Consider the following 27,657-nt stretch of genomic DNA (forward strand, 5'->3'; position numbering starts at 1 on the left):
GCTGCGTTTTTCTTCCGTTTCCATAGCAGTTTCCATGACACATCCGACTTCTGGCATCTACTGGTTGTCTCCATGTTTTTCGTAAGGATCGTGAACAATAGGCAAAATACAATAAAAAAGTGCAGTACCCGTTTAAAGAATAAACAACACTCTACGTTACTACTTACACTAAAAGACACCAATGTCAGTTTTTGTCCATATCGTCCAGCCTTAATAAGTTGTAAGATTCACATCCCGAGTAGTTGAAAGTTATTTGATCATGTATAAACAAGTGTTACCTTTTACCAATAAAGGGAATATTTTGGCCAGCATGTACCGTATTTTATAGTTTGATTTAACAGTAGTTTAACATTATGGCGCCTTTGCGCACCATAGTCACATATTGCACATAGAGCACTACTTATCTTAAGGCTAGAACATACTCTCGTGTCACATCACTTGCGTCCCCTCTGATGGCGTCCCCTCTGGTTCGTAGCGCTTCTGTTGGGGCTGACTTGTGATTTGCAATTCCCTTCAAAAACACTAAGGGGTAGTGTCCAGAAAGAGCAACCGCAGCTGTCGTTGACTATATATTTACATTCTTGTGAAGAGTGAAAGACAACCACAACATCACATCTTTGTTGACATTGAAACTAATCGTACAGAAACATCAGTTTATTTTTAATGGACGGTTTACTCATGAACCAAAAGAAAAGACATCCATGAAGATGGTTTGTGCAACCCCCTATTTGGTTGCGGGAGACAACAATGCTTTTCATCTGTTAAAGTCATGGGACAAGATAGTGATTAATTGTAAATGTTGAATAACTTGTGACAATCTGCTGGTAGTATTTTTTATGTCCATGTGTTATTGATGTTCAGAGTTCTCATGTTAGCAAACATAATGTGCTTGAAAGATAATTGATGGAGAATGATGTTAGAATTGTACCTGTTCTTAGCACAAGATTGGCAAAAAAAAGTTACGAGTTTGTGTCCATACACTAAATTAGTCTGATTTCTCAAATATTTATTTGCTGAATAAGCATCCTACAACCCACAGAAGTCGGAATACCACACCCGTATTATGAGAATGAAAAGCAAATCTCTCAAGTGAGTGTGTGCTGCCAAAGGGGACACTTCGTATTGCACATGTGCCAGTCTCAACACCCCGGTTATAACCCGGAAACAGGTCCCGTTCTATAAAAACACAGGCAACAATTGTAATGTTGCTTCACAGATGAAAAGAACAGGACATTTTGAAGTGCAGGAGGAGGAGGCAGTGTCTGGCTTGACAAATTCCCTCACAAATGTGCCTAAAAATAGATGGGGGGAAAAAACCCTGTAGCACGTGTCCAAATGGGGATTTTACCCCTTTCATCGCATTTAGCTCCTAAAATAAATCCTTCCAAATTTGATCAAACTAGAGTACAATTTTTGCTTACCGGTATCTGTATAGCATGTTTGAAATAAACATAAACCATAACCAATTGGGCAAGTGACTGACGCGAAAGTGTTACTATCGATGTGTGTGCGTTCCTTCCTCCTGCGCAACGCATAGTGGGAGTCACACACTCAGTTTTCCAACACGGAAGAAACAAGATTTCAGTTGGAGGAATTCTTCAGTAAAAGACAACTTTTTTCACTACTTTAAAAAATGACACAAACGGCAATGCGTGCTATAACTACAGGTGGTCGAAGGGAACATAGGACAACAAATCAATGATTGAAGTTACAAACTTGCCTTCCAAACACTACCCCATTTGTTGACAAGAACATACAGCCGTGGAATCACATTCAATCTATTTATTAAAGCAGAAGTAACACAAACCAGTGAAAGATTCAAAAGAGCTGCTATCAGACTGCCGCTGCTAGCCTGATGAGCTAACAAAAAAACATCTCAAGCTAAAATGCCTGTGTTACTCAGATGGAGCCTAAACTCGCTGATGTCACACATCACTAAGCAACAGGCAGCGCCTTTTGAAGGCGCACACACACACACACACACACACACACACACACACACACTGCTGTCATATGATGCTTATCTTAGGGTTTAACTTATATATATCTGATTGTGGCACCACGGCTAAGTTCAAGCTGCCACACCTTTTTAAAAATAAGGATTTTTTTATGTGTAAACAAATTAAAGCACTATATTGTATGAATGGATGTATAGCCTAAAATTTAAGCACGATTAACTAGTGATGCACAGAAAATGTGGCCAGTGAAAAACTTTGATCAACCGTAAGCCAGATGCACACAAGTATCTTTGCTGCGCCTTTGCTCTGGCGGCTTGGGCGACGGGGCGGCAGTGGGACGCGCACAGCCCCGTTTTGCACTCAATGCCAGACCACCAAGCCCTTAGAGCAATCTTTGACCTAAATGTATGGATCTGACTTGCCCACTTCTCTCACCCGCAGCATTGTTTTAACATGTGATGCCAGACATACTGCAGGGGGGATTGCTAAAGACTGCAAAAGAAGTCCCGCTTCCCTTAAAACTGAACAAAAGTGGTAAAATATGTTCTTTTGTGCTTGCATTTCATTGACTAAATGCGTTAGAATGCGTTTAAGTTTTGTTTAGAATCAGTTACTTTGGTGGCCGTTTTTCAATGATTGTTACAGTGCTGCAGCCAAACGAGACATTTATCTGATAAATAGTCGACTTGGTTCCACACACAGGCGGTGAGCAATGAATAGGAGTCATCGAAAAGGGTTCGCCAGGCTTCTACATGATGATTGGATGACCTTTCTGGGCTGAATCCCTTTTCGATTCACAACAAAATAAGCGAAACAGCAATCTCGAAATATCAAATCCTGCCAAATCATTTTTAAACTTTCATTCCGTTGTTCCTGTTGATGGAGATTTTTTATAATTTTTTAAAATGAAGTTTCCTTTGTAAAATGTAGCATATTTATATATTTTATATGTACTCATGTTTAAAGAATAGCTGAAAAATAGCTCCCCCTACTTGAAAGACCAGCAGCTGCAACTGGTGTACAGCCTGTTACATTGCACAATAACAATTGTAAAAATTGAGCAAAATTATATGCAGAAATATGTTAATACTAATTACTATAACACAGACTTGTTTATAAATTTTTGTAAATTATTTTTTTGTGTTAATATATATATATATATATATATACATATGCATCAACAATTTTGCAAATTATATGGTGACATCACATTGACCACACCCCCACCGCCACATGTAGATATGATTCCGTTGGTAATTCAAATAGTTTTTTGGTTAAGTAACAACTACAATTATTGACTTTTTAAAATAAAATTTGAGAACACAGCCAGCCACACAGCATCATGAAGCGGTTGGCAGGTTTGTGTTCAAAAAATATTCTTTGCTTTCCCTTCACGGTTTACTTATAAAACACCCTTGTTAAAGGTAAATCATTTACATGTTGCTGCTGACATTTAAACATGTCCTCTTAAACCAGGGCACTTTATTTCACCTTTTGTGTTTTTGTTGGCTAAAGAAATGATCGTAGCTAAATGTTTTTTTAAAGAAGATTGGAGATATTGGACTTTTTTCGTTAATAATTCTCAAGGCTTTTTCCTTTTTCTTATCTCAAAACACCTTTTAAGTTGGGATCCTATTATGCAAAACCTGTTTTTCTTACTTGTTGGTACCTATTTTTGTGTATATGTGATCCCCATCGGTCCTGAAAATTTTAAATCAAGGCACGGTGGAGATATTTAGTTACGTCAACGGATACTGCCATGTATGGCCCAAATTATATCAGGATATCAGTTTTTGTACATATTGCCCAGCCCTACACTTGTGTTACCCACAGTGCGAGCGCACTTTAGGGATGTTCTCTGTTCAATTGACTGTTGCAGTATGCCTTATGATGGCATTGTGTTTATATGTATGAGTTGCACATGTGTACCTGGTTTGAGTGTTAATGAATGCCCCTGGCATACACAAGTTATGTGGCGTGAGAGTATAAATCAGGCTTTACACTAGTTGCTTCACACCATTCTGCACAATCCTTGACAGTTGATAGGCTAAAAGAAACATGCAACATACTGTTTTTTTTTTTATCCCCTGGTTTATTTATAGTTTATTTCTAAATTACAAGCACGGGTCCTAGTTTTGTTGTGAACAAAATACATTAACCTATGGTTGGCAGGCCACAACGTCGGGTCAGGTTCACAAAGGTGGGAACGACAAGAGTGATTGAGAAGGCCATAGCTTGTGTTCTCTTGTCTGCTAGACTGAAGTAAAGCTGAGCAAGCACACTTCACACTTTAGGTGACTGGTAGAGCGGAATTGCGTAAGCATCTTGTCTCCAAACTGGATTAGGTCACAACATAACTCAAGTCCTTTTAACAATGAAAGAAATGTTTTCTTTGTGAATGGGTGGTCTTAATATTTGTTACTCTTGCCAAAGTAGAACAAGAATGTGTTTACTTTTTTAAGGCATCAAACAGTTTTATTGTCTTTCAAAAATTTTACAAGGCATGCATGCATCATAAATTGAAATTGTTCAGTGACAATAAATATCACTAGTTTTTATGAAAGAACTAAGGTTGAATTTTTGCTACTTTGAGAAGTTTTTCATCAACTGAAATTAAGATATTATGCCTATTCTTTATGAACTATACATCTGGGGGTTATCGTTTACAAAGTAATGTTATTTTCCAGAAAGGCTACCTGAGATCATATTGGCTAAATATAGATGTTAGTAAACCACTACAGTTTTAGGCTTGTACACTAAACTGTGGAATTACCAAGTTAATGAATGATTACCACACTTGGCTGCAAGTATGTTATCGACTCTGGGACAAAAATGTAACATTTACGGTAGCCATCTGAGGCTTTGGCCAGTGAGCTGCTGGCAATGAAGAGGAACCAGTTAGGCTACATGTGGCCCTCGTGTTACGAACAAGTACCATTCTTATTACTGATTTAAGTTGAGTTTTTGTGTAAGTCTGAACATATACCTAAACGGCGTGGTATAGTTGGTAGAGTGGCTGTGCCAGTAATCTGAGGGTTACTGGTTCAATCCCCACCTTCTACCATCCTAGTCATGTCCGTTGTGTCCTTGGACAAGACACTTCACCCTTGCTCCTGATGGGCCCTGGTTAGCGCCTTGCATGGCAGCTCCCACATCAGTGAGTGAATGTGTGTGTGAATGGGTGAATGTGGAAATACTGTCAAAGCGCTTTGGGCTCCTTAAAAAAAGTACAACCATTTACCATTTTTTTTTTACCAATGCAATTATGTGAATATAGGCGCCAGCGCCCCTCGCGACCCCGAAAGGGAATAAGCGGTAGAAAATGGATGGATGGATGGATTATGTGAATACTGTGATCTTTTTTCTTGGTGTGCAATCAGTTGTTAGTGTGTTTTTTTAATTATATCTTTTATCTATACATATTAGTGCGAAATATGTAGTAGTTATTACTATTTTTTGTTTTTCATTCCGTTTTACTTCTGTCACTGTATGTAAAATACCGCACTGCGACAACATAATTGTGAAATAAATGAAAGTTTAGCCTATCCTATATATCCAAGATATACTCAGGGTAAGTTTTCCACAGCTTATTTACAGCACCGGCATTAGAAAAGGAGCGTTTGATTGGCTCACCTTCACCTACCTACAGTACAGTACTACTAATCTTGCCTCATTAGAGTCTTTTGTTTTCATGTATTGGAGCCATTATTTGGGGTTTATAGGCAGGACTATATAATTATTTATACTCTTCCAAAAATGATCTGTCCCATATTTAACCTGCACCCCTAATAGAGCGTGTTTAAGTATTGTTCCACTTTTCATGTCCCCCCGTTGTAAAGTGTTATAGCTGAGGGTAAAAAGGACCTGCGGTTGTGCTCCTTGCTTTGTCTGATGCTGGGAGCTCCTCAGGGCCTCCATAGTGACGTGCATGGGCAACTTGGTCAGCATTCTTCAATGCTGTCTAGTGGGCAGCCTAGAATGGAGTCAGCTTTCCTAATCAGTTTATTAAGTCAATTCCTATCTCTGATATGAATATTAAAGTACGTCCACATCGCTGACATGCTGCCTCCGCTTCACACAGTCCTGTACATATTGCCTGCGTCGTCACAACATCCTGTTCTTAGTCTTTTTCGGCTGCATTTTTGATGCATCACTAGTCAGTAGTGCACAAATGAGTAGCTATTTATATCCATTCATACTGTAACAACCTGCTGGTAGTAATGTTTTATGTCCATGTGGTTTTGATTTGATGTTCATTATTTCCATGATAGCGAACAAACCGTCCATGTCTGAAAGAAGATTGACAGAGAATGAGGAAATGTGTCTATGGGGAAGGACTAGGGATGAGTACTGTTCACATACCTGGGAATCAATACCGGTGCCATACGGTACCTGTTTTCGGTACTTTTGTATTCATAAATATAACGCTGTGAATCTTCATTTGTACAAAAATTGCAGACTATTACGAGGTCTACTGTTATTAGCAAACACAGGCTTTTGTTCCCTGAAAGAGTAATTAAGTTGCTATGGGAAGCAGGCAGTGTGTTACTATGTGCACTGAAATAAGGAAAGAAGTCCCAGTAATGCTTAAAATAACCACACTATGATAAAAATTGTACATATTACATATTGTTATGAATGTTGATGGAGGTTTTTGAATATGTTTAAGGTAACACAAGGGACTTCTATTAGCCGCGTCTTAAGAGCCTTTTTTTTTTTTTACTATGGAATGCACAAAAAACCCTAAAAACTACATACGCATGTGTTCTTGTCTCTTAAATTGATTGTGAACGATTGGCAAAATTCCTCAAAAAGTGCAGTTCCCTTTTGAGGGCCAACCCTGAATTAAGTTATTGTATAGGTGTTGAGAAGCCATTTTTGGCACCTCACGGTTTGATTTGGTTACAATCTCGGGATCTACAATTTGAATATTAGACTGTCACAATCATCATGATTATCAATGCATCATTTGTCAATACAATATTTATTTTGAACAAAGTGCATTTGTCAGCATCAATTAAATAAAATATGGAAATATCAGACAGAATGAGCCTACACATTTTACCCAACAAAATGCTGCTCTTATTACTCAAGTGTAATATATAAATTGCGCCTTTAGAAATTGGACTTTTTTAATAAAAAAACAAATCTGTGCTGTTCTTACAGATTTCGGTAACAAGTTTAATACAAAATAAAATATTCAGGAATTAGAAACAATAAAGACTTTCAAACATTATCCTATCAAAATACTGTAGCAACCTGTTAGGTGGCGAAACCGATTCTCGCAATATATTTTATCTGGTATAAATAATAACATCTTTCAAAAAGGTTAAATGTAATAAAAGCTCTTGGCCAGCGACTTATGACGAATATGCGCAATGAGAAGAGATTGTCTAAAACATACTTAATTTTCGTAAACATTTTTTAAAACAAACTTTTTTTATATTGCTTTTTAGAAATTATGCATCAGAAAAAAAATAAGAATTGCGATTTGCTTGTTAATAAAAAATTTTAAGCTCCCTTAAAAACTACTGATTATTGCAGAATTCTAATTATACACACTCCTTGATGTTAAATACAATTAAAAAAAAAAAAAAAATAATGATGCACACTGTTAAGTCATACAAGGAAGGCATCTAAATAGACCAGAGATGTCCAAACCTTTTGTCTCACAGGGCCAAAGTGAAAATATGCTAATTGATTAATTTAGGTTGGGGTGTCCAATTGATGACGCACGGGCCATTCGCAAAAGGTGGTTGTTTTCTTAAGGCCCAGGAAAAAAACATAAACAATGGATGAATAGCACTAAAGTCATAATGTAATTAGGAAAACCTAAAATGTTAATACCAGTGTTGGCGTTAACGCACTTTTTTGTCTTTTTACGCATTGACATCAGAAGGGATGCAGATTTTCGGAAGTCTGGAATTTTATTTTATTTTTTTGCCAGCCGGTTTGCTTGCTTGTTTTTTTGTTGTTGTTTTTTTTTTAAATCGATTATCGCTTTCTGTCGTTTTTTTTTTTATATTTGCCAGGTGGGCTTCACGGTGGCAGAGGGGTTAGTGCGTCTGCCTCACAATACGAAGGTCCTGTAGTCCTGGGTTCAATCCTAGGCTTGGATCTTTCTGTGTGGAGTTTGCATGTTCTCCCCGTGAATGTGTGGGTTCCCTCCGGGTACTCCAGCTTCCTCCCACCTACAAAGACATGCACCTGGGGATAGGTTGATTGGCAACACCAAATTGACCCTAGTGTGTGAATGTTGTCTGTCTATCTGTGTTGGCCCTGCGATGAGGTGGTGACTTGTCCAGGGTGTACCCCGCCTTCCGCCCGATTGTAGCTGAGATAGGCGCCAGTGCCCCCCGCCACCCCAAAAAGGGAATAAGTGGTACAAAATGGATGGATGGATGGATATTTGCCAGGTCAAATGATAAATTATTATAAATTTTTGGTGGACTTCAAAGTAATGCACTTTCTGGTAAAATCTCTTAAATTTTGATTCGCCGAAAGTTTTATCAATTACAAATACTGCATTTGCGGTGTTAGGACTCCTGTGTGTTTTGGTCACGGCGAGCAATAAACCCAGGAAACGAAGTTTCAATGAAAAGTGGCTTCAGGAGTCACTTTTCACTTATAAGGCTGGAAAGATGTCTTGCACGTTATGTAAAAGGGCTAAGAAAAAGAACACCTTTTCAAAGATCCAGTCTCACCAGGCACTAAAAAACATGTTACAACTTTCCTACTTGTCTGCTTCCAGACCGTGGTCCAGGACCAATATATAGTCGGGGGTAACACCCTCCACTGGGTCCCTACAGTTCGGCTCATTGGTCGGAATGTTGAGGCCGTCGATTTGTTACCAGTCTTTATTTGTGTTTTCCACGAAGCCAAGTGGACATCCACCATGCTATTAACACTCCTGAACATGCTAGCGCTCCCTCTCCTAACTTGCATTGGAACTAACTTGTCAAATTCCAAGTTTGTTGGCATTATTTGCCATGAAAGTGTAGATGTGGCGCTTTTTAAACGACTGATGGTCTACATACAGGTGAGAATAATCAATTCAATGTGTCATATGCATGTATGCCCTGGCACATCATTATCATCATTTCATGACCAAAACAAAAAACTATTTACACTTTTATACTGAAACAAATACACCGACAACTTATTAAATGAAAATATCCATCCATCCATTTTTCTAATATTTAAAAAAAATACCGGCAGCTATAAAGTTTAGATCCATGAAGGAAAGAAGAAAGTGAATGAATGTTTATAACTGAATACATTTACATATACATAAAACTGTGTTTTCTTTTGTATTATTTTTTTAATGAATTAAGTAACATTTGACAGTCTATTTCCAAAACAAAATATAGAATGTCAGCTGTAACAGGATAATACATACATTTATCATTGGTTTTCAAAACGCTTACAAAAAAGTGGAACCCCAAAAATTTGATGTGGGACCCCATTTTTATGACTTGGTGGGGCCCCTTGGACTCCATTTTGAAAATTCCTAGCACCAACACTGAATACTAAACACAAAGATATTTCTTTAAATAAATAGACAATGCTCATTTAGCCCTTTTATTAGACAATTTAACGACACATTAAATGATGATGTCACATTCACTCCCCAAATCTCAGTGTATATAAGGTAATGACAATCATCCATCCATCCATCCATTTTCTACCGCCTACTCCCCCTCGGGGTCGCGGGGGGCGCTGGCGCCCATCTCAGCCACAATCGGGCGGAAGGCGGGGCACACCCTGGACAAGTCGCCACCTCATCGCAGGGCCAACACAGATAGACAGACAACATTCACACCCACATTCACACACTAGGGCCAATTTAGTGTTGCCAATCAACCTATCCCCAGGTGCATGTCTTTGGAGGTGGGAGGGGCCTATCCCAATAGCATGTTTATGGCATATCCAATATTAATTAGCATTAAGAGAGCATTTTTTGAAAAGTTGAGCCTTACTTTTGGACATTTTCTATCAGGTCTACTTGCTTTGTTGACATGTAAATATGCAACATTACCTAGAGGCAGTCCACTATGTATGCACATCTTTGTCTGCCAAGTGCTTGAGCCAATGTCAAGTCTGCAACCGGACATGACATCCCATGCAACCAAGGTATCGAAAATGGTCTGATTTTATGTGAATCAATACTATGTGGTACTGATGGAATTCAATTGGTACCTAAAACAGTATTGAAAGGGTTTGTTAGATTAATGTCCAATGTTGGAGTAATATCATATTTCATTCATAGAGCTCTAAATTCTTATGGAACCCTGGCAAGACTCAACCCTCTCCGAGCCAGCAAAGATCTACATTCCCTCGAGACACCTGGACTAGTGACTGAATATCTTTCAGCGGTAGAATACTAATGCTGTCTACTCAATGCTCTTCAGTAAGCAACTTGGCAAATGATGATAGGGTTTTGATCGGAGACAAATACCCTAGTGTCTTATGTAATTATTGTAACCGTGCTAAAATATTTTAGCGAACACTTTGGGACAAAAAGAACTTATGTTGGCCATTTATTAGCAAACCTGTTAAACCTGCTTGTGTTTGTGCTCCTTTTGGATGTTATATTCCATTGTGAAGTCCTCAGGCTCCAACTTTCTTTGCTGTCAGTCATATGATTTTAAATGTTTGTGTTAATCCACAACAGGGGTGCCCATTACGTCGATCGCGATCGACTGGTCGATCTCGGATGGTGTGTCAGTCGATCTCAAGCCAGGCATTAAAAAATATACATAAAAATGAGCAATCATCAATCATACCAAGACTTCACTTTCGTCAGTTGTTTGACATTCTCGGCACCCGAGGATCTTGTGAGATGACGCTGGCTGCTGCGAGCTCATATTTAAGAAAAAAAACACTAACAGGGCGGACGCAGAGAAACACATTTTATTTCTAGACTCCGTACCTACTGTCAAAACTCTAAAGACCGACTGCACAGTTCCTGTCTTCACCATAAAAGACCTGTTTCATCCTGCCTGTGCTAACAAAATAAGAGTCTCAGAAAGCTAGCGTGCACAAGCTAGCAAGCTACGGAGTTTGATGCCAATGTATTTCTCGCCCGCCCTCAGCGACCGCTTTCTCACTTGCTTGCCCACCCGCACACTCACTGACGTCACTCACCTGTTGCCAGACATTAAAGGGCCACACACATATGCTACTCTCATAACAAAGTGTTTAAAAACGAGTATGCAAATTGGACAAATGAGATGCCAAATCCAACCACTTTCATGTGGTATTGGACAGAAAGGAGGACTTTTTTTTTTCCTCCATTTGAAAATGCGGACGTTATCAGCACCACTGTCTAATTCCAATCAATGCAAGTCATCAGAATCAAATACACCAACTTATATTCTTGTCTTCATGAAAGAAAGGAATCTATGTGTGTTACACATGCTTGTATTATCATTAAACACCATTAACTTGTTAACAAAAATGTTTCTTTCATATATAAATAAATATAAATTATAAATAGGAATGAGGTAGATCTCCTCGACTTGGTCAATTGAAAAGTAGCTCGCCTGCAGAAAAAGTGTGAGCGCCCCTGATCCACAACATTGTAAATTAACGTGACATTCTGTGTGTTTTTATACTGTAATGTGTGCTGTTTTTCCCAATCACTCTACAATGTGTAGTATGTACCAGGCTGCCACGCCCTGAGTTTGAGTTTTTACAGCATACACTTGATTAGCTGTCTCTGACAGGCCAGCTTATATTACCAGGTCCTCGATCCCATGGTTGTCCTGCCTATTTCTCTGGATTGCTTTCTTTGCTGCTGCTGACTCATTTCCCACATTGGTATTCTAATGTGGGGATGGAAATTGGGAAAATATGGGATCGGTTACAATTTTAGAGTATGGTTATGTCTGTATATCTGGCCAGCACATAGAGTAAGGACAAGTCACTGCAGTTGCAGTAGGCCACACATACTGCAGGGGGTGGAATTTTGGAGAACATTTAGAGTACCTGAAGGATTATGAAAACATAAATCGAGAAAAAACGATTAACGGACCATGCAACGTGGATGAAAATTCCGGAGGTTGTGATGGTGATTTCGATGAGGAGCGAATGAGTAAAAAACAGAGCATGTCTACTAGAACGTGAGCTTTGGTTATCAAAAATAATTATTTCCAAACCTCCTCAAACATGATTAGTTTTGATTCGTTTTTTGAGCTCTGGCCTCTTTTTTGCCAACCTGTTCTGTGTGTCGTCTTTTTTTCTTGAAAAGAAGGTAGTGGTTGATTAGGTTACAGCAAAAGCAGCACATTGTTGAAATAAAAGGCCTCGGAGTCCATAGCAACAGGGAGATTAGGCGCAAGAGTCAGAGTCAACTAGAGGGCGGTGGTCTGGTTGGTTGGCTGCTATGCAGTTAAGGTTATGGTACTCTATATTTGTTAACTACCCAAGTTTCTGAATATAAATTAAAAAACATTTTGTGCAGTTGGTAGTTTTTAACTCTAGTAACGCAAGTGATCATTTTACAAAATGTTGTACTCTGTACTTTCTTTGTCTAATAACATTTTGACACTTTTTGACCTACCTGTATGAAGGAGTTTCATAGTCTTGATATGCAGTTAGGAATTTAGGCAAACAGTGTTTTTGACTCTACAGTAGGGCTCCAACTAAAGATTATTTTGTTAGAAGATTAGTCAACGGTTATCTTAACTATTTGTCCGATAATAAAGCGTACACATACTTAATACCTCAAATTTTTCCATCGACTTCTAAATGCAGTTTAAGTTATTTCAGGCATATGCTTACGAACAACAAAGATGACTCATTAATTAATGAATATTTATTTTTACTGTAACTGTGCTGCTAATTCAGCTGTCACAAAAAAATAAAATGAGTATTAAAAATGGCAAATTTCTAAAAAAATAAAAACAATTAACCTCGTTTTTGTATTTATAAAAACAATAATAGTAGCAATGAAAACAAAACACAAAATCTAACTTCCTCAAAAAGAAAATAAGCATTTTGTGATTATATTTAAAAAGCTGCACACTGGTATACTGACTATTGAATGACTCTTGGCAGTTTTAGCACTCTAATATATTCAAGGTGTAGAATTGTATCTTTCATTAATTCTTGAAATGTTGGCCATTTAATAGATTGTATGTTTAATCTTATAATACCTCCGCAATGATGTGTGTGTGTGTGTGTGTGTGTGTGTGTGTGTGTGTGTGTGTGTGTGTGTGTGTGTGTGTGTGTGTGTGTGTGTGTGTGTGTCCATGTGCACGTTTTTTTAGGGCATTGCAAATTGACGCTGCTTTAAAAAGTACTTGTAGACATGATTTAGCTGGCTGACTTAGGCTAAAATGATAGTTATTTTTCACACAACTTCGTCTCACACATCTTCAAACTTTTACACACACTGTTTTTTTCACATGTTGACCAAAGGGGGAGCACTTTTAAAACCGACAGAGTCAATTTAGGTAGATTTCACCACCAGGGGTGCAAATGAGATCTCTATTTTTGTTTTTTTGTAATGTACTTAAGGCCGATGACAAAGGAGTCACGGACCACAGATGACCCCTGTGCTGCACTTTGGGCAACCCAGCTATATAAGCTAACTGTTAAGTAGCGTAGTGTAGTTGTTCATCCTATGGTCACATATGGGACGCGGGTTGTCTTACGTCAGCACCGGAAGTTGTAAAATCGTGTTTTTTTCGGGGATGAATAGGGAAGTCCTTTAGCTGCCATCTTGTTTGATCATATATTGCTGCCTTTGCACCTGTCAATGTTTACTTTTGGATGCACATTAAATCAACAAAGATCTTGACTTTGGAGCAATGTTCACAGATTCTACCATTTGGCTCTCTATTAAGAGTATTGGGACCATGATTTATGTCCTAACTTGTTCACGGATCCTCATATGTAAACTACTTTACCTTGTTGGTGTCTCAAGAAGGGGAGAAATGCAAGAACACACACAGGCACCAATATGGAGGTATTATAAGATAAAACATACAATTTATTAAATGACCAACATTTTAATATTAATCAAAGATAGGATTCTGCACATTGAGTCTATTAGAGTGTTAAAACTTCTAAGAGCTAATCAAAAGTCAACATACCAGTGTCCCACTTTTTAAACATCATCACAAAGTGCTTTTCTTTTTGAGGAAGAGAGATTTTGTGTTTTGTTCGTTTTCATTGCTGCACTTTTTTTTTAGCACTTTGTCTTTCCTTTCTTTTAAATGGACAACATTTTATTAGTCATTTTTATTTTCGTAACCGCTGAATGAGCAGCCCAGTTACAGTATTAAAAAATATTTATGAATGAATAATCATATTTGTTGTTGGTAAGCACATGCTTAAAATTAAGCTGCATTTAGAAGTCAATGGAAATATTAGAGCCATTAAATATGTACACTTTATTATTTGATTAGTCAACTAATCGTTAAAATAATCGTTGACTAATTGACTATCAAAATAATCGTTAGTTGCAGCCCTATTTTTTAACAAGATTAAGAGGAAATGTTCTTCCCAAAATAAAAGTACTAGGGATGGTGGCCCCATAAATTTTACGTGATATTTTGCGCTTCCTGACTTGTTTCTGGTGGCTTGGCACGTTGTACTAAAGGTGCATATAAGTGTCCCAAAATAGCACAAAATATAAGTAGCTCATAGCTCAGCAATGTGCAATGCCGCCAAATATAAAAAAGAAGGTCTTTTGGTCAAGTATTGTAACCTCAGATCTACATTGTTACTGGGTGTGAGGATATAGAAGAACTGAGGATGAAAAAAATAGCGTCTGATTTTTCAAATTCTTACATGTCAGTTTTAGTGTAAGGCTCAAAATATAAATATTTATTTGATTACATTAGGTAACTATGCTCCTTATTTTTTATTAAGGTAAATTAGTAGTCAGACGTTCTGTTGTTGAATTTTTTTTTTAAATTGGACTAACCACAGCTGTTGCCACTTTGCATAATGAGAGCACAATGAAAACATTTAAAACTAAGAAAGAACAAATTGGGGGTGTATTTTTTTGTTCAGAGTATATGAAATAGATTCAGACTTGCGCTGTGTATGCTGCAGTACGCTCGCCCGGTATTTTCCGTTTCCCTCACACACATTTGAGTATGGAGCCAAAAACAGAAAAGTGCTACTATAACACGGTAAAAAGCTACCACTGAACCTTAGTCACTCCTTCAACAGGAAAACCCCAAAAGTTCTAGGTTTATTAGATTATTTAGATTTTTTTTTTTAATATACCCGTGTGTGTGTGGGTGTGTGCACGTTCATATCCGATATCCATATATATATATATATATATTTGGGGAGGGACAGCGTGGGGAAGTTGGTAGAGTGGCCGTGCCAGCAATCTGAGGGTTACTGGTTCAATCCCTCGTCCGTTGTGTCCTTGAGCAAGACACTTCACACTTGCTCCTGATGGGTTCTAGTTAGCGCCTTGCATGGTAGCTCCCGCCATCGGTGTGTGAATGGGTGAATGTGGAAATACTGTCGAAGCGCTTTGGGCTCCTTAAAAAGGGGTAGAAAAGCGCTATACAAGTACAACCATTTACCTTTTTATATATATATATATATATATATATATATACATATATATATACAGGTGTGTATATGTGTGTGTGTGTGTATATATATATATGTATATATATATATATATATATATATATATATATATAAGTACACACACACATGGGGGCAGTATAGTTCGGTTGGTTGAGTGGCCGTGCCAGCAACTTGAGGGTTGCAGGTACGATCCCCGCTTCCGCCACCCTAGTTACTGTCGTTGTGTCTTTGGGCAAGACACTTTACCCACCTGTTTCCAGTGCCACTCACACTGCTTTAAATGTAACTTACTTATTGGGTTTCACTATGTAAAATAAAAATGTCACTAGAGAAAATTGCTATATAAATATAATTCACTTCACTTTCCAAATTTACATATATGTGTATATGTTTGTATTTGTGTGTATGTATGTATGTGTGTGTGAAAAAAAGCTAAACACTGTAGAGTAGCTCTGCAAGGAGTGCTTTAAAAGAAAGCTCGCCAGCTAGCAGCCAACGTCCATCCACAGTGTTTTAACTTCTTCTAAGTGACTAACCCTCCCCTCCAAGGCGACAAATAAACTGTTTCTTACAAGTATTTTTCTGCAGGACGAGAAATAGCTAAACATGCTTCATTCACTACAAACCATAGGAGGATGCGATAGCTAACCGCTAACGGAAAACTAGCGCTCTTGAATGTAAACAAATGGGTGTATCTACACAAACATTGACTGTAGCGATACCAAGTACAAGAGCTGTATTTAGTTGATACTACAATGATTACATCAATATTTTTCATTAACAAGAAATATTTTCTGTTATTTTTATTGTTTATAAAGTCAGAAAATGCGTTACTTTAGGACTTTATCATGACTAAAGTGACCCTGTAGCTAATGGATTGATACCAACATTTGTAGTGTCACCTAGGGTTTGACAATTAATTACATTTTAACATTGATTTCCATTATGGCTTTTCACAATTATGAAAAGGTAATAATGGCCAAAAAACAATTAATGGGCCACACAATGTGCATGCAAATTCTGGAGCTTGTCACTACTACTAGAAGTTTGGAATGTCACCAGGGTTGATACTTTTTATTTGACACAGCACTACAGTAGTATGTCTGGTCAATGATCACTAAAAAAAAAAAAAAAAGTAAGGCATATTTGATTTCCGTCTTGACTTATAATAAAACGGAATTCACTGTTAAACACAGTATATCAGGGAAATTGTCATAAATGTAAGTGAACTGTTGTCATTGTAAGGAGAAGAAACATTTGTTTGGGAAAATAATGTGTCCGATACTACTCATTCATTCCCGACATGTGTTGTTAAAGGTATCTGTAGTACTGATAATAATAACGCTACGTTCATTTTGTGTAGTTCGCCTTAAATGTTTTCGATCACATCTAGGAAATGATATGGTGGGGATCTTGAGCTTATTTGCTTGGTGCTGCCATAGATTGAACGAGTCATAATTGCCCACATCAGTAGAATGAATGTTCACCCCTGGCACAGTCACTACAGCAAAAACATGATGTGAGTTGTGTATTATTCTACCAGAAATGCTATGTGTGCAGGAATTTTCCAGCCTGTTGCTGGTTAGTTCTAGCATAACTGACTTCTCACCCGGACTAACAGACACTGTAATTGCCTGTGTCCGAGCTTGCTCTAGTGTAGTTAGTCAAGCTTGACTCAAATACTAGTCTATATTTCTGGAGAGAGGGATGGCGCCTTCCTGGTTAGGTTAAAGGCAGTCATTCCTCAGCAAAGCCTGGTTACCCCAGCAAGAGGGCCAAATTATCAACAAACTTTAGTCCCTTTAAAGCACTTATTGATACATTTAAACAATTATAAGGCTTATACCTAAAATACTGGTCAAAATTGTCCAAAGATCTATTTCACCAATGAATGTAAGGATTTTTTTTGCGTTTGATTAACAAACATTTTATTTTACACATCAAGCACACACTCTATGGTGGTAAAATAAGTGTAAAGGATAAACAACTGAATTAAAATTAATTAAAAAGGAAAAACTGTATACACATACTATACATGTACATTCACTGTACAAACATACTGTACATATACACATACTGTACTTACACATTCACTGTACTTACACATTCACTGTACAAACATTCATACCGTATTTCCTTGAATAGCCGCCGGAGCGCTAATTAATTTAAAACCTCTTCTCACACCTGCGCTTATTCAAAGCATGCGGTAAAAGTAAGCAGGAGCTAATCATTTTTAAACCTCTTCTCACCCCTGCGCTTACCAATGGCATGCAGTAAAAAATTGAGAGTGATAAATAAAAAATAATAATAAAAAAAAATTCTGCTTCTGCGGCCCGGTGGTTGGGGACCACTGCTCTACAGCATGTCATCGCACCCACCTTTACACCATACTGCCAGCAGGACGCATGCATTTCGCTGCTTCTTAACCGAGATTGCAATGCATACTTGGTCAACAACCATACTTTTTACACTGATGGTTGTGATGTAGGCAGCTTCAACACTCTTGCTGGTGTGCGCCACACTCTGTGAACCCACACCAAGCACATTTCTGGAGAGCATTGGCTCTGTGGCACATTATAAACGCAGCATAGGGATTACCCATAATGCCATGCATCCGTGACTCTTGGCTATATTATACACGCGCCCCCGACCCCGCCCATCTCAACCAACGCAGGGGGAAGGGGGGGCTGTTGCTAGTGCGTGTATAATGTAGCCAAGAGTCATGGGTACATTGCATTCTGGGTAAATGTTATGTTGCGTTTATTATGTGTTACAGAGCCAATGTTCTCCAGAAATGTGTTTGGTGTGGGTTCACAGAGTGTGGCGCATATTATTAAGAGTGTTAAAGTTGTTTTATATCACAACCATTAGTGTGATCTGTATGGCTGTGGAACAATACCCCTGGTTTACACATAGGAAAAGCAAAATAAAACTCCTCTGCCAGTTGGAAAATGACGGAAACTCATTTAGAGGAAACTAAATGAGCTCAAATATAGCTACAAATTAGGAATAATGATGCAATATGTACATATAGCTAGCCTAAATATCATGTTAGCATCAATTAGCTTGCAGTCCGCATGGACCAAATATGTCTGATTAGCACGCCACACAAGTCAATAACACCAACAAAACTCACCTTTGTGCATTTACGCACAACGTTAAAAGTTTGGCTGACGCATTGAGACAGAAAAAAACAAGTGGCATAAAACACGTCCAAGAAAGTTGTACATGTAAATAAAATGCGGTGAGTTCAAGGACCACCAAAATTAGTAGGACAAAACGGTGCTCGCCAAATACTCGAACCAGTGAAGCATGTTTGATACAAACGGTGTGCTTTATAACACTTAGGGAGGTTTGTGTCATGTTTGTCCTCCTGCAGAAACCATATTAAAACAAAAAAATATTTTTTCCCCTAATTTTTTTCCATTTTTCAAACATTTTTGATAAAGCTCCATAGAGCAACAAGGGCGGTGCTAAAGAGCCGCATGTGGCTCTACAGCCGCGGGTTGCCGACCCCCGCCCTAGGGTAACAACTGGGTAGCACATGGCACACTGACAAAGCTTAACCTAGTGTTACTACAACAATGTACAAGGTTAATATAGCTGGCTTCTCTTTCTTCCCCTCCATTTTTTTGCTTTCTTTTGTATCTTTAGTTATTGTTACGTATATGTATTATTGCATTTGAACAACTGTATTGTTGATAATAGAAGTAAATTATTGGTATTGTTCATTATCAATAGTGATATTTCTATTGGTATTTGTATTGCTCCATTTGTAGTGTAATAATGATAATGATAAATGATAAATGGGTTGTACTTGTATAGCGCTTTTCTACCTTCAAAGTACTCAAAGCGCTTTGACACTACTTCCACATTTACCCATTCACACACACATTGATGGAGGGAGCTGCCATGCAAGGCGCCAACCAGCACCCATCAGGAGCAAGGGTGAAGTGTCTTGCTCAGGACACAACGGACGTGACGAGGTTGGTACTAGGTGGGATTTGAACCAGGGACGCTCGGGTTGCGCACGGCCACTCTTCCACTGCGCCACGTATTATTATTTATTTCACTAACTGCTTTTTTGCTATCACTTTTACCATCATATTTGTACATATCCTATTTCCTGATGTTGCTCTTTTGTTGTTGTTGTTATTGTTGTGTTTGCTGTTGTTGTTGGTGGTGTTGTCTCTCTGTCTAATCCCCCTCTTATCCCCACAATTTCCCCCTCTGTCTTCCTTTTTTTCTCTTTCTATCCCCTCCTGCTCCGGCCCAGCTGCACCAAATGATAACATAAATACATTTGATAAAGTAAAATACAAATAAAGCAACAAGAGAAGTATCCCACACTTCTCTTTTGTAAAGTACATTTGTACAGCCGATATGGGCATGTACATCAACTATATGATTTGCCTGAGAAGCTGGACAGGACAAAAAAAGGAAAAAACTGAATCTTAAATATTTTTTATTTAAACCCTTTTTTTTATTTTACCAGGAAAAAATCCTATTGAGATTAAAAACCTCTTTTTCAATGGAGTCCTGGTCAAGAGGCAGCAAATTACATTCACATGACACATTAAAATGACACGATGGACGTCAAGTAAAACCGTTACAGATAACCGGCTTCTTGAAATGCTCTCGGTTTGGATTTAAAAGCATTTAAGGATAATAAATCAGTCAGCTTCCAGTCTCTTTGTAGCATATTCCAAGCACAAGGAGCTGCATAGACAAAATATTTTTCCCCAGCTCAGTGCGAGCAAATGGGACAGAGAGCAACAGCTGATTGTTGGATCTCAGTGCATAAGAGTCTGTACTTCTCTGTATAACTAATGTACAAATGTAATCGGGCAATAGTCCAAGGACAGCCTTGCAAATAAACTTTGCTTTTTTATTTAGATTTATTGTTAACATTATTATTATGGTAGTACTTGTAATGGTGTATTTGTTACTCATTTATATCCAGGGTTTTTTCAACTATATTTAAAGTTTGGCTTTAGTGCTACATAAATACTCATCTTTTCAAATTAATGAATATTTGTGTAATTAATCGTGATTACAATATCAATCAAAGTAGTCATGATTATTGTTTTTGGCATAATTGTCCAGCCGTGGTACCGCCCAAAACGTATGTATAGTTTCAAACAACAGAAGTATGTGTTTGTTACATTTTAACCGCAGTGTAGATAGAACATGTGATAACAGAAAGTAACAGTAAATTAACAACTTAAATAATCATCCATCCAATAATTTTGTACTGCACACGTTTCATAATTTTGACAAAATAATACCATTGAAAATGACAGAATGTTACAATTTGGACCCTTTGTAACCCATTTGCTTATTAATAAAAGAGATGCTGTCTAGTAAGTTCACCATGTTTTATAACATCAAAATTGTTCTTTGATTGCAATAAGAAACACATCTTTAATGTATCATAAGATTTTCTGTTCAAATAAAGCACATATTGACATTTTTTTGTGGTCAGGGTCATAGTTTCAAAATACATTTTGGCACTTGTACAAAACTATTGGTATCAGGACAAGCCAGGTAACTTTCGACCCGATTAATTAAAACAGCATTTTGTGTAGGGGTCCCTGCTCCATCTCCATCAGTTTGGAGGTCTTTGGCCTGGAAAACGTTGCCTTAGTTCATCCCTTAGTTCATCTTCATTGTAGAATTACTCACACAACACTATTTGTTGAAGTAAGAAAATATTCAAGCTAGTTTTGAGCACTTGCCCAGTTGGCTGGAGTTTATGGAATATGTCTTCTTTGGGTTGCTCATATTTTCATATTTCTTTGTACAACACTTAATTTGTCTTGGAGAATTGATCCCTACTTAGTTTTCCCCTGCTGTGTCCTACTTTCTTCACTCCTCATTCTCTTCCATACTGGGCGTAGGTGTGTGAACTTCAGAATTCCAAACAGAAAAGAGCCAAACAAACCAATTCAGAGCTTTGAGGCCTGACAGTAATTCACAGCTCATTATATAAGCTTTGATCATTTTGATTCCATGGATATCTTTGGAATATATACAGTACATCTTAATGTTGCGGGCACTTTCATTCATCAGAATCAGCTTTATTCGCCAAGTATGCTCAATACACAAGGAATTTGACTTGGTAGACTGTACTCTCTTTGTTCAATGCAAGAAACAGAAAAAACACACCAACTACAAGAGAGCACAGTGCTGTGACGGCATATGTGTGGAAAACATGTGATATTAAATGTATAAAATATCATCTGTATTGACAAATACCACATAGTTAAACTATATATTTTGCTAAAATGATCATACATATGACAACTGTAAAAACAAAATGTAAAAAATAGTTTCTCACATTCCTATAATGTTTGTGTTTAGGTTATATGTCTAAAACAATGTACAGTACTACTGTAGTATGGTCACATATAGTTACGCATTGACTTTGTCCACTGTAAATTTTGGAAAAACAGGTCTTCAGCACTTTCTCTAATGAGGAGTATGACCGACGCAATGACGACGTGGACCCTGTTTCGGCATCTGCAGAGTACGAGCTGGAGAAGAGAGTGGAGAAAATGGATGTATTCCCTGTGGAGATTCAAAAAGGTGATCCCAATAACACATGAGCTTATATCTCTTGTCATTTAAATGGAGGATGTTTTATGACAGGCAATCATTTAAATGAAGTGTTTTAAGGTTGTCCTAGGTTAGGTTGCATGCAATTCCCCACATGTACTTGTTTACAATTGTGTTATAATTTCTCTGCATCTAGGAGACAATGGGCTTGGCATCAGTATCATTGGAATGGGGGTGGGAGCAGACCAGGGTCTGGAAAAGCTTGGCATTTTTGTAAAAACCATAACAGAGCAAGGAGCAGCTGAGAGAGACGCACGGTGGGTGAAAGTGTCAAGACTGTCTGCACAGCCATATGCTTGAATGAGCCTACAGTTAATTCTTATCAAAGATAGCACTCAATTCACAGTCCGCCTACACTCCTAATAACACACTTGAAGTATACATTATTCTCAAAAGGTCTCAGCGACTCACAAGACACAAATAACCATATCTAATTATAACCTCATGAGGAAGCTAACAAAAATAATCTCACTTCCTGTGTTTTCAAGATATTTTTATACTTTGGTACTGGCAACCCTAGGAAGATGTTTCCCAAGTCTTTAAACAAAATGCTCTCTTCTTTTTCTTTAGCATACAGGTGAACGACCAGATAGTGGAGGTGGATGGTGTTAGTCTGGTGGGTGTCACCCAACTGTTTGCTGCGACTGTTCTCAAAAACACCAAAGGCACAGTGAGGTTAGCTCAAATACAATATGCTCTATTTCAAATAAACTGATTCCAAAGTTTTTTATTGTGCCACTTATCTCTTGGGATTAGAAATAATTTTGTGGTTGTTCATACAGAAGAAAGTTGCATGGGAAAGTTTCATTATTTAGTGAAACAAAGTGTGCTAAGTTCATACCTAAATATTGTTGCAAAATCTCTACCGTAACACTTTGTTCCCGACAGATTTCTAATAGGCCGAGAAAAGCCCGGGACACAGAGCGAGGTAGCCCGCCTAATAAGCGAGACATTGGAGCAGGAGAGGAACCAGCAACAGCAACACAATCACCTGGAAGACCCCTACGAACACTCCACAGAGGAGGTGAGTCCGCTTGTCAAAAAGTCTACTTAATCATCATTCCTTCCAAACAGCTCCATCCAGTCCCAGTCAGTCAGAGAAGAAAAAGCTGGTTCCCGCTGCTGTTTTCAAGGTGTTCTGCCAGAGTTGCGAAATGTTTGCTTTCTGAGGACAACCAAAGGCCACTGCCTTTTATACTGAGACCATAGGAGCTCACATACTTTGTAACATTTACTCGTAATAGGAGGAATGTGACATATTCTGATATATGGTAAGTACAGCACATCATATTCACGCCCAGCCTGTAGTTAGGAAAAATGTTGGTAAACGGTTACATTCGTAACCACTAAACTGGACCAAATCAATTTGTTTCATGACTTGCTGCACACATGCAGCTTGGCTCCAGTTGAGCCTTCTCTGTACCTGCTCGCTGTTTAGATATCATTCCAGAATGTGCTTCCGGGCTGTGGTGAACTGTGGCGCACGTAGTGTTGTTGACACATGCACACATGATTGTGTTGCTGTCGGGTGTGTTATTATGTGCAATGTGTGATCTCATTATTCAGGAGGAGCGGTACGAGGACGACGATGCAGTGGAGGAGAGGATTCTTGGCTCAAATTTTTCTCCAGGGCGGAATGTAGAGGTATTTGAGCTACCTGACACAGAGGCCTCGTTTATGCCAACTAATATGGACAGCTCTCAGATGGCCTTCAAGTTTAAAGAGGTACAGTTTCTCCAACATTATAGTCAATTTATTTAAGATGTAATTAAAGTTAAAATTTAATAACAATACCTTTTATAATAAAGACATTGCAAAATATGTGTATTTCTTTCCCCAGCTCCAGCTCAAAAATAGCATTGCATCAGCTGAAATTATTCAACTAAAGGAAAAGGTATGTTGACATGCAGTTAATGTTTTGTACAGACAGGTGCTTATACAACATTTGAAGTCCAAGTAGAGAACTTTGCAACGTTTATGGTTGCAAATGTACATTTTTCAGTGTTTATTTTGCTGTTTATCATACATTAGTTTTTAGTTTTGTTTCATTGGGATGGAACAATTCTGTTTAAAGAATGTTGGGGGTTCCCCTCGGTTTACAGCTTTGGGCTGTGGCGGGCGAGCGAGCACACACACACGAATACGATCAACCCAATACAACCCATTCAGAGGAGGATACGGGTTGGAAGATTGGGCTGATAATTATTACACTGATGCAAACACATTGGACAAGTGTTAATAGAATGTAAACAGAACATCCTACAAAGACTCCTAATTTTCTTATCTTAGAAATATTATTGCTACTCCGGACGCAATAAAGAGCAGATGCAAAAGTGTAAATGTGACAATGTAAAGACAGAAATGACATGCAGTCATGTAAATAGGATGACTATTTTGTTTCTTTAATTAACCAAAACTAAATGTGAGTGTGAATGTTAAGTTAAAGGCCTACTGAAAGCCACTACTAGCGACCACGCAGTCTGATAGTTTATATATCAATGATGGAATATTAACATTTCCAATATGGCCTTTTTAGTGTACTAAATTGCAATTTTAAATTTCCCGGGAGTTTCTTAAATAAATGATAAATGGGTTGTACTTGTATAGCGCTTTTCTACCTTCAAGGTACTCAAACGAATTTTTAGTCAATGTAATTTGGAATTGTGAAAAAATGACTCGAGAGAAATATATATTTAGGTAAAACACTAATAGTAACATGAGCTAGCAGGTCACATTCTTGTTACATTTTTAGGTTGAAAAACTGCAACGTAACTTTGAGCAAGTTGCAAACAGCCCCATTAATTGAAATGAAATCCACTTTCTCTTTGAGTATTTCAGTCATTTGAAGTAAAATGCCACTTTTGTCTGCACAGGTTAAGGGGTCTGAGGAGGACAAGTCATTGTGGGAAGCCAGGGAGTCTGCTCTGGAGCAAAAGATGGAGGAGAGTAACGGAAAAATTCTCAAGTTGGAGAGTTACTGGCTAGAAACCCAGGCTCTGTGCAAGACAATCAATGAACAATTAGCAGAAACCCAAACCCAATATGAGACTCTGGACAAGAAATACAACAAGGCTAAGAAACTTCTAAAGGACTACCAGCAGAAGTGAGTTTGTCTTGAGTTGCATTAAGCCTAGTGTATCGGGTGTTGCATAGCTTGCGTAGGCTGCGCTACGTCGTCCCTCCCCCTGCGTAGCCTCCCGCGTAGCCTACGTGCACCTCCAAAAAAACCTAGGTTTGCGTCGCCTGTGACACAGAACGCAGGGCTGTGATTGATCCATATTTGCCAGGGAGGGTCCCTAAACACAGGCAAGCAGATTTTGTGCTGGAAATGCATTAATTACTGTATGAAATGAAACAACAGTGATTAAACATTTGCGTGAAAACTGATGTTGTGTACCTAATATATTGGTGCACTCTGAAAATAATGACTTCTTCGTCCAGAAAAAGTCACAAAATGAAAGTACGACACTTTACTTTTATTACAAATCTTATGCTAAAAGGTTCAATTCCGACACATATTCTTTCTCATGCACACATATTTTTCTCTCACACACATTTCTCATTCCACTTCAATAATCTTTTTCAGGCACGGTATATTTACAAACACCAGAATGTCGTTAAATTAAATAGTTAACAGTTTTGTTTATTTACAATTGCATGTTTGCTCTTTCTTGTCCAATGTCCTGAACGGCCGAATACTGTTTTAAATAATAACGCCCTCTGCTGCGACTCGTTCAAAAGTTGCACAGTCCATCTTCACAAAGGTTTAAAGGTGAAACATTCATAAAAAGTAACCTGATTATTGTGAATAATTAGTTCCAGTGTAGACAAAGTTGTCGATTTTGTAGCTCAGTGGTTGTATGTAGCTACTTTTCACAGGAAGGAAATACACAGTATCTTGTCTGCAGTTGCTCCTTTGGGGAGACTTCCCTCTTAGTGTTTTGGAAGAGAATTACAAGTTTGGTGCCATCCCCTATGGAAGAACTATCAATCAAGCAATACGCCGACTGGGGGGGCGCAAGCCATATGACGCGAGAGTATATTCCAGCCTTTACATTGAGCTGTTGGATGAGCCGTTTGTTGTTAACTCAAGTCTATATGCTACGAGTCTAAAATCAAACATTTTAATTTACATTGGTTTAAGATCACTTGACCAAAACCAGTGGTCACCAACCTTTTCGAGCCCAAGATCCCTGGTCTCAGGCAAAAACCAAAGCACGGTCTACACTTGTTGGTGTTTTGTTTTATGTCAGTGACAAACGGGTCACGGGCCACAAATACCCAAGTGCCGCACTTTGGGTACCACAGCTGTAGAAGCTAACTGTTAATGGTCACTATGTTATTTACACCGTAGTATATTTGTTCATCCTATGGGTTTGTCCTATCACATATGGGACGTGAGTCAGCTTATGTCCGCACCGGAAGTGTGATAAGAGAAGATAAACAGGGAAGTCCCTATTTAGCTACTGCGTTATTTTATCATGTATAACTGCCTTTGCTTATGTCAAAGTTTACATTTGGATGTACAATAAATCAACACGAAATCCGTACTTTGGAGCAGCGTTCACGGACTCTAGTATTTGTCTTCTTGGTTCCCGTTGCAGGCGAGCGATGATAGTCATGGACTCGTAGTTAAGGGAATAGTTTTTTGATGTTGAATGCCGGAAAATGTCCGATTCGTTGCAAAAGTCAACCTTAATGCCTCGTTGCTGCTCAATTTCTGTGCATGTCGTGCCGTGCGCGTTTGCAATACGAGCGGGTGTAGTTTGCAGCCGTGCTCGAGGGGTGTGGATGGCGGCGGATGTGAGGCTGTATAGAGAGAGGCGATGAGTTCAGGGGTTAAAATGCGTGTCTATTTGCAGGTCTTCCCATTACTCTCTGGGTGGGGGTGTCACTGATATCATATTGATATTTATTTTTGGTCTAGTATTTTCACGATCGACCGGTAGGGTCCCAAAGATAGACTGATCGATAGCAATCGACGGGTTGGCGACTCCTGACCTAAACTGTTAAACAAAATTACTTACTTCTCATAGTTCCCCCTGCAATTTGTTTTTTATGTAAAGTCAGATTTACTAAAATGCTGCCTGTTCAACACAAAAAAGTTGCTGAAACTATTCAAAGCTTCAAAAATTGTTTGCAGACACTTTCCAGAAGCAATGTCTGTTACACTGCTGAATAGAAAACAGGGTACGGGTCTGCCATTATTAGTTCGTATTTAGGTGAACTGACTAGTTTCTAAAAGAGGTTGTTAGAGGATTGAGGAGAAGAGGTGAGTTGAAGGGTTCCATATCTTCGAATCTTTATTTTCTTGTTGCCAGTATTATGATGTTTAAGTTGTGGATGAAATGTTAACCTGGTAAATACAAGTAGAAAGACTATTCTAAAACTACATTTTCCTGAATCTTCAGAGAAATAGACTTTGTGAAGAAGGAGGAAGAGCTGAAGAAGTGTATCGATGACAAAGAAAGGTGGTACAAGGAACAGCTAGACGTTTTGCAGAATAGGGTAAGCT

General features: G+C 38.3%; 1 protein-coding gene across 3 annotated transcripts in view; it reads left to right on the forward strand.

Moving 5' to 3' along the window:
- Positions 1 to 27,657, forward strand: part of ppp1r9ala (protein phosphatase 1 regulatory subunit 9A-like A) — a 53,324-nt gene that overhangs the window by 10,924 nt on the left and 14,743 nt on the right. For all 3 annotated transcript variants that reach the window (XM_061880026.1, XM_061880027.1, XM_061880028.1), the window contains exons 3-10: positions 21,980 to 22,112; positions 22,279 to 22,399; positions 22,713 to 22,817; positions 23,031 to 23,166; positions 23,709 to 23,867; positions 23,983 to 24,036; positions 25,016 to 25,245; positions 27,554 to 27,650. In XM_061880026.1, coding sequence (XP_061736010.1) covers positions 21,980 to 22,112; positions 22,279 to 22,399; positions 22,713 to 22,817; positions 23,031 to 23,166; positions 23,709 to 23,867; positions 23,983 to 24,036; positions 25,016 to 25,245; positions 27,554 to 27,650 — 1,035 coding nt within the window. The remainder of the gene's footprint in view (positions 1 to 21,979; positions 22,113 to 22,278; positions 22,400 to 22,712; positions 22,818 to 23,030; positions 23,167 to 23,708; positions 23,868 to 23,982; positions 24,037 to 25,015; positions 25,246 to 27,553; positions 27,651 to 27,657) is intronic.

Source organism: Nerophis ophidion, linkage group LG19 (assembly GCF_033978795.1).
Source record: "Nerophis ophidion isolate RoL-2023_Sa linkage group LG19, RoL_Noph_v1.0, whole genome shotgun sequence".
Classification (NCBI taxonomy): Eukaryota; Metazoa; Chordata; class Actinopteri; order Syngnathiformes; family Syngnathidae; genus Nerophis; species Nerophis ophidion.